The 7,267-nt window shown below is 62.0% G+C and overlaps 3 protein-coding genes and 1 non-coding gene across 6 annotated transcripts in view; 2 read left to right on the top strand and 2 right to left on the bottom strand.

Moving 5' to 3' along the window:
• Positions 1-432: 432 nt before the first annotated feature.
• DMAC1 (distal membrane arm assembly component 1) lies at positions 433-1,848 on the bottom strand. 3 transcript variants are annotated; one of them, XM_041488112.1, is made up of 4 exons: positions 1,643-1,802; positions 1,048-1,558; positions 567-669; positions 433-461 (listed from the first exon to the last, which is right to left on the bottom strand). In XM_041488112.1, the coding sequence occupies exons 2-3, from the start codon at positions 1,268-1,270 to the stop codon at positions 602-604; spliced, it is 291 nt and encodes a 96-aa protein (XP_041344046.1). In that variant the 5' UTR covers positions 1,271-1,558; positions 1,643-1,802; the 3' UTR covers positions 433-461; positions 567-601. The 3 variants fall into 3 exon arrangements, with proteins under 3 accessions (XP_041344046.1, XP_041344045.1, XP_041344044.1); XM_041488111.1 differs by lacking the exon at positions 433-461 and having other exon boundaries at positions 511-669; XM_041488110.1 differs by lacking the exons at positions 433-461; positions 567-669 and having other exon boundaries at positions 1,294-1,558; positions 1,643-1,848.
• A 543-nt stretch (positions 1,849-2,391) lies between these two features.
• Positions 2,392-2,524, bottom strand: LOC121364679. Its single transcript, XR_005956893.1, has one exon. It is a non-coding gene; the product is annotated as a small nucleolar RNA SNORA57 (small nucleolar RNA).
• A 291-nt stretch (positions 2,525-2,815) lies between these two features.
• Positions 2,816-4,033, top strand: CUNH11orf98 (chromosome unknown C11orf98 homolog). Its single transcript, XM_041488113.1, has 4 exons — positions 2,816-2,971; positions 3,144-3,208; positions 3,697-3,785; positions 3,873-4,033. Exons 1-4 carry the CDS (start codon positions 2,831-2,833, stop codon positions 3,953-3,955), a joined length of 378 nt encoding a protein of 125 aa, XP_041344047.1. The 5' UTR covers positions 2,816-2,830; the 3' UTR covers positions 3,956-4,033.
• Positions 4,034-6,580: 2,547 nt separating this feature from the next.
• The window catches only part of LOC121364676 (integrator complex subunit 5-like), a gene marked incomplete at its 5' end in the record, with an annotated part of 2,487 nt that continues 1,800 nt past the window's right edge, over positions 6,581-7,267 (top strand). Inside the window, one exon of the mRNA XM_041488109.1 lies at positions 6,581-7,265. Within this exon, the coding sequence (XP_041344043.1) occupies positions 6,581-7,265 (685 nt within the window). The remainder of the gene's footprint in view (positions 7,266-7,267) is intronic.

Genomic DNA, 7,267 nt, shown 5'->3' with positions numbered 1-7,267 from the left:
GAAGACAAAATAAATGAAATCTTTGGGGGGTTTGGGGGTTCCTTGGGGGGGATCTCCAGGGGATTTTGGGGTCCCTGAGGAGATTGGGGGGTCTCCAGGGGGTTTGGGGGGTCCCTGGGTGGGTTTTGGGGGGTCCTGACCGCTCCCCCTCCCCAGGTCTGGTTCCCTCCGCCGTCGTCATCGTGGCCAAGAAGGAGGGGAGCTGAGGGGGGCACCCCGAAAACCCAAAACCCCCCAAATAAACCCAAAAAACCCCAAAATCTCCACGTCTGTCCCGTCCCATGTCCCCCCCAGGGCACTCTGGGGGTCCCGGGGCCTTTATTGGGGGTCCCGGTGCCGTTTCTGGGGTCCCGGGGCCGTTTTCGGGGGTCTCGGTGCAGTTTTTGGGGGTCCTGGGGCTGTTTTTGGGGGTCCCGGGGCCATTTTGGGGGTCCCGGGGCCGTTTTTGGGGTCCTGGTGCCACTTCTGAGGGTCCCGGAGCCTTTATTGGGGGTCCTGGTGCCATGTTCGGGGCTCCTGGTGCCATTTCTGGGGGTCCCGGGACCGTTTTTCGGGGTCCCGGGGCCGTTTTTGGGGTCCCGGTGCCGTTTTCGGGGTCCCCTCAGGGCTCCCGGCGCTGCCAGCGCCCCACGGGGTCGGCGAGGATGACGATGGCCCAGCCGGCCAGACCTGGGGGGACACCGGGGTCACCTGGGGTCACCCGGGGGCCCTGCCCCGCCCTCGTTTCCATGGAAACCCTCGGTTTTCCCGCCAAATCCGCTGCCAGCGCCCCACGGGGTCGGCGAGGATGACGATGGCCCAGCCGGCCAGACCTGGGGGGACACCCGGGGTCACCCGGGGGCTCTGCCCCGCCCTCGCTGCCATGGCAACCGCGGCTCCTCCCCCTCGCCATTTTGGGCACATTTTGAGGGGATTTTGTGAAGCATTCAAATGAAATTTCTGCGGCCGCCCTCCGCCTGCCCCGCCCTCGCTGCCATGGCAACCCTCGGTTTTCCCGCCAAATCAGAGACCCCGCCCCCTCTCCCCGTTCCCGGCCCCGCCCCTCACCGGCGGCGAAGGTGATCTGGGCGATGGCGCCCATGGAGGGCGGGGTCCCCTTTTTCATGACGTTCCGCGGCCCCTGGTACACCCAGACGGCGGCCATCAGCAGCCCCGCGCCGCTCAGCAGGCGGCAGCTCCAGCAGCCACCGAACAGCGGCCGCGGCGAGGCCGGACCGAGCCCCGGCACCGCCGCCGCGTCCGGTGCGGCCTCCGCGCCCCGCGGCGACATGGCGGAACCGGAAGAGACGCCGGAAGTGTCCGTGGTTTATAGCAGTCCGGACGCACCCGCGCGAAAGAGTTCCGTGCGCAACCGCGCCCAGCGCTGATGGTTCCGGGGGAAAGGGCGGGTCACCGGGAACCGGCGGGTGAGGGGCTCCCGGTGCTGACGTCACTTCCGCCACGGCGCCCCGCGATGCGCCACGTTGTCGTCGGTCTCGGCCGCCTCGCGCAGCGCCGCCATGATCAGCTCGTTGTGGCGCCGCCGCTGCGCCAAAGTCGCGTCCGCGCCGGGCTGGCCCTGCCGAACCGGGAACCACGGCGCGGTCACCGCCCGTTCCGCTCCCCGAGGCGTCCCCGCCGCACCCTTCTCTGCTCCCCGTACCTTCAGCGTCTGCTGCCGCTCCTGCTCGCCGCCCGCGATCGCCACCCACAGCAGCAGCCCCAGCGCAACCGGGACGGCGCCGCGGGCGAGCGCCAGCGGCCACCGCCGGTCCAGCGCCATCGCCGCCTCCGCGCCACTTCCGGGGCCGCTCCGGCCCGCCGGGAGCATAGAGAGAGCGGCTGGGAGGACCGGAAGTCCCCTCCGGCACTCGGAAATCATAGAGACGGCAGCTGGGAGGACCGGAAATGCCCCCCGCCCTGCCGAGAGCATAGAGACGCTGCTAAGAACACCGGAAATCCCCTCCGGCACTCGGAAATCATAGAGACGGCGGCTGGAGGACCGGAAATCACCCTACGCTACAAGAATCATAGAGATGGCGGCCGGGAGGCGCAGAAATCCCCTCCGCCACGTGGGGATCATAGAGACGGCGGCTGGGAGGACCCGGAGACCTCCCCGCCTCACGGCCGCATCCCCCCGACCGTCGGGAACGGGGTCACGGAGCGGCTCCACCGGCGGGCAGGGAACCGGGGATCCCCGCCCTCACCCCGGGACGCGCTCCTACCGAGAGCACACACGAGACCAAAGCGGTTCAGAGCGGTTTATTAACAATTTCAATTACAAATTCACCCGTCCGCCCTCGGCGCGGTCCCGCGGCCTTCCCGGTCCTTCAGCGGGCCCTGCAGAGGAGAAAATGGCGGTGAAGCGGCGGCCCCGAGCGCTCCGGAGCTCCCGGAGGAGCCGCGCCCGGGCCTTGTCCCGGCGTGTGAGGGTGGGACCGGCGGACGCCACCGCCGGCACCGAAGACATCGCGCCGGTCGCTGCTTTCCCTCCGCACATCACAGAGCCCGGCACGGCGCCGCCGGGGCCCGCCAAGAACGGTGTGAGCCGCCCGGTTCCCCCCGCCCGCCCGGATTTAGGATAAAACCCACCCAAAATCCCGAACCTCAAACCGAGCCCGCAGCTCACCCAGCGCCCAAAGAGCGCTCTGAGGGACGGCGGCCATTTTATATAGGCCGGGTGTGGGGCGGGGCTTAGGAGAATTCCACCAATCAACGGCGCCGGCGCGCGCCCGCCAGCCAATGAAAACAAAATAAATGAAAATGAGCGCTGGTCTAAAAGTCATTTGAATATGGGCGGGGCACTCGTCACCGTAGCCAATCAGAGCCCGCTCCGCGCGCCCACGGGCCAATGATATTCGCGGGGATGGGCAAAGGGGCGGGGTTCAGCGGCCGGCAGTGCGGCCGGACCGGAAGTTGGTGCCGGACCGGAAGTGGCGCCGGGCGCGTGGGGGCGATGGGGATCGGAGGCAAAATCAACCGGCCCCGAACGGTGACCGGGGGCACCGGGGGGCACCGGGCCGGCTCCGGGAGGGGCCCGGCGGGAGGGAAAGCCCGGGGGGGGCGGCTGCAGTCCCGATCCTCACCGCGCTGCCGGTGCCCGGTACCGGGGGGCGGCTCCGGTAATGGCGGGCCCCCCCCGGTGCCCCCGCCGTGCCCCGCAGGAGCTGCGCAAGAAGCTGTTCAAGCGGCGGCGGGAGCGGGCGCGGGGGCGGCGGCAGAAGCGGCGGTGAGCGCTGTCCCGGTGTCCCCCCGGTGTCCCCCCGGTGTCCCCCGGTCGGCTCCGGGAGGGGCCCGGCGGGAGGGAAAGCCCGGGGGGGGCGGCTGCAGTCCCGATCCTCACCGCGCTGCCGGTGCCCGGTACCGGGGGGCGGCTCCGGTAATGGCGGGACCCCCCCGGTGACCCCGCCGTGCCCCCCCAGCCTGACCGGACCTACTCGCTGACCATCGGGACTCCCCCCACCTCCTACTTCCTCAAGTCCGTGGCCGGAGTGGAAAAAGGATCGTCCAGACCTGGTCAGGGAGGGATTCTGGGGGTCCTGGGGGAGAATTTGGGGAGGCTGGAGGGGTCCTGAGGGGAAATTTGGGATCCTGGGGGGGGAATTTGGGACCTTGGGGTACTCAGGGGGTTCTGAGGTGCTGTCCCCCCGGTGTCCCCCCGGTGTCCCCCCGGTGTCCCCCGGTGGCTCAGGCCGCTCCCGCTGCTCTCCGGTGCAGGTCGCTGTCGGTGCCCGCGGTCCCGGCCCCGGTGTGGGGGAAGCGGCTGCGGAAGGAGCTGAAGCGGCTGCGGGGGGCGTCGCGGAGGGGTGAGCGGGGCAGGGGACACCGGGGGCGGCACCGGGGGCGGCACCGGGGGCACACCGGAGCCCTGAGCCGCCGCCCGGTGCCCGCAGCGCTGAAGGCGGCGGCGAGCGAGGCGAAGCGGCCGCGGGAGGAGCCGGGGAGAGCGAGCTGCGACGTGGAGATGGCGGAGTGAGCCCGGGGCCGCCCCGGTGTCACCGGGGCCACCGACTCACCGCGCCGGGCCCTGCCCGGTGCCCCCGGTGCTCTCCCCCCCCATTTTTAATCCCCTTTTTTTCTCTCTTTTGGATCCTTTGAAGCCCCTTTAACCCTTTCGGACCCGTTTTAGCTTGAGGTTAACCCCCCTCCCCACCCCCTCTGTAACCCGCTTTAACCCGTTTTATTTCATTTTAACCCTTTTAAACCCGTTTTAACCCATTTCATGTCATTTTAACCCCGTTTTACCCCCTTTTAACCCCTTAAAACCCGTTTTATCTCACTTCATTTCATTTTAACCTCGTTTTCCACCTCATTTTCCCCCTTTAACCCCATTTTAACCCATTTTACACCATTTTAACCCCATTTTAACCCATTTTACATCACTTTAATCCCATTTTAACCCATTTTACCCCATTTTAACCCCATTTTACCCAATTTCAGCCAATTTTCCCCCTTTTATCCCCATTTTACCCCTCCTTAACCCCATTTTACCCCATTTTAACCCCATTTTACCCACTTTAAACCAATTTTAACCCCATTTTCCACCCCATTTCCACCCCTTAACCCCACTTTAACCCCTTTAAACCCGTTTTGGCCAATTTTGCCCCTTTTATCCCCATTTTACCTCATTTCCCCCCCCTTTAAACCCATTTTAACCAATTTTATTTCGTTTTAACCCCATTTTATCCCATTTTGCCTCCCTTTAACCCCATTTTAACCCTCTTTATCCCCACTTTAACCCATTATTCCCCCATTTCAACCCCATTTTTCCCCCTTTAACCTCATTTTTCCCCCTTTTAACCCCCTTTTAAGCCCATTTTAACCCCATTTTTCCCCCTTTTAACCCCATTTTAACCCCATTTTAATGCAATTTCACTCCATTTTTACTTTTTAACCCTCTTTATCCCCACTTTAACCCATTATTCCCCCATTTCAACCCCATTTTTCCCCCTTTAACCTCATTTTTCCCCCTTTTAACCCCCTTTTAAGCCCATTTTAACCCCATTTTTCCCCCTTTTAACCCCATTTTAACCCCATTTTAACCCATCTTAACCCCATTTTAACCCCTTTTTTCCCCATTTTAACCCCATTTTAACCCATTTTCCCCCGTTTTCTCCCTCCCCACAGCATCCAGGAGCTCTCCCAGGAGGTGAAGGCGTTCCTCAGCGGGCTGGACCCTTTAACCCTTCCTAACCCATTTTACCCCATTTTAATGCAATTTTACCCCCTTTTAACCCCATTTTAACCCCATTTTAACCCATTTTTCCCCGTTTTCTCCCCGCACAGCGCCCAGGAGCTGTCCCAGGAGGTGAAGGCGTTCCTCAGCGGGCTGGACCCTTTAACCCTTCCTAACCCATTTTACCCCATTTTAATGCAATTTTACCCCCTTTTAACCCCATTTTAACCCCATTTTTCCCCATCTTAACCCCATTTTGTCCCATTTTAATGCCATTTTACCCCATTTTATCCCATTTTAACCCCGTTTTAACCCATTTTTCCCCGTTTTCTCCCTCCCCACAGCGCCCAGGAGCTGTCCCAGGAGGTGAAGGCGTTCCTCAGCGGGCTGGACCCTTTAACCCTTCCTAACCCATTTTACCCCATTTTAATGCAATTTTACCCCCTTTTAACCCCATTTTAACCCCATTTTTCCCCATCTTAACCCCATTTTGTCCCATTTTAATGCCATTTTACCCCATTTTATCCCATTTTAACCCCGTTTTAACCCATTTTTCCCCGTTTTCTCCCTCCCCACAGCGCCCAGGAGCTGTCCCAGGAGGTGAAGGCGTTCCTCAGCGGGCTGGACCCTTTAACCCTTCCTAACCCATTTTACCCCATTTTAATGCAATTTTACCCCCTTTTAACCCCATTTTAACCCCATTTTTCCCCATCTTAACCCCATTTTGTCCCATTTTAATGCCATTTTACCCCATTTTATCCCATTTTAACCCCGTTTTAACCCATTTTTCCCCGTTTTCTCCCTCCCCACAGCGCCCAGGAGCTGTCCCAGGAGGTGAAGGCGTTCCTCAGCGGGCTGGACCCTTTAACCCTTCCTAACCCATTTTACCCCATTTTAATGCAATTTTACCCCCTTTTAACCCCATTTTAACCCCATTTTTCCCCATCTTAACCCCATTTTGTCCCATTTTAATGCCATTTTACCCCATTTTATCCCATTTTAACCCCGTTTTAACCCATTTTTCCCCGTTTTCTCCCTCCCCACAGCGCCCAGGAGCTGTCCCAGGAGGTGAAGGCGTTCCTCAGCGGGCTGGACCCTTTAACCCTTCCTAACCCATTTTACCCCATTTTAATGCAATTTTACCCCCTTTTAACCCCATTTTAACCCCATTTTTCCCCATCTTAACCCCATTTTGTCCCATTTTAATGCCATTTTACCCCATTTTATCCCATTTTAACCCCGTTTTAACCCATTTTTCCCCGTTTTCTCCCTCCCCACAGCGCCCAGGAGCTGTCCCAGGAGGTGAAGGCGTTCCTCAGCGGGCTGGACCCTTTAACCCTTCCTAACCCATTTTACCCCATTTTAATGCAATTTTACCCCCTTTTAACCCCATTTTAACCCCATTTTAACCCATTTTTCCCCGTTTTCTCCCCGCACAGCGCCCAGGAGCTGTCCCAGGAGGTGAAGGCGTTCCTCAGCGGGCTGGACCCCGTGCAGGGCACCCCTCTGTCGCCGCCCGCCCACGCCCGCTGCGCGCTGCGCCTGCTGCGCTGCCTGCCCCCCGCCCGCCACGCCGCCCTGCAGCACCTGCGCGGCCTCTTCGACGACCAGGTGTGCCAGCACCTGCTGCAGCGCGAGAGCCCCGCCCCCGGCCCCGCCCCCAAGGCCACGCCCGGCGCCGAGGTGCTGCAGGAGGCGCGGCGCTCGCTGGCCGAGCTGGTGGCCGCCAACCCGCGGGCGTGGGCGCCCGGCGTGGCCGCCTGGGCCAGCGAGCTGATGGGGCAGCTGAGCAGCAAATACGCCGGCCGGCCCGGCGTGCCGCCCGCCGCCAGCCTCAACGAGCTGCTGCAGCTCTGGATGGCGTGCCCGGCCACGCGGGCGCTGCTGGACATCTACAGCCAGTGCCTGGCCGCCATGGCGGGCAGCTGCCCCGACGCCTGCGTGGACGCGCTGCTGGACACGTCGGTGCAGCACTCGCCGCATTTCGACTGGGTGGTGGCGCACGTGGGCTCCTCCTTCCCCGGCACCATCATCAGCCGCGTGCTGTCGTGCGGCCTCAAGGATTTCTGCGCGCACGGCGGCGGCGGCGGCGGCGGCGGCGAGGCGGGCGGC

The sequence above is a fragment of the Pyrgilauda ruficollis genome, unplaced genomic scaffold, assembly GCF_017590135.1.
Source record: "Pyrgilauda ruficollis isolate IOZ18807 unplaced genomic scaffold, ASM1759013v1 scaffold873, whole genome shotgun sequence".
NCBI classification, from domain to species: domain Eukaryota; kingdom Metazoa; phylum Chordata; class Aves; order Passeriformes; family Passeridae; genus Pyrgilauda; species Pyrgilauda ruficollis.
Note: the sequence above shows the minus strand (reverse complement) of the source record. Positions and strands in the feature narration are given on the sequence as shown.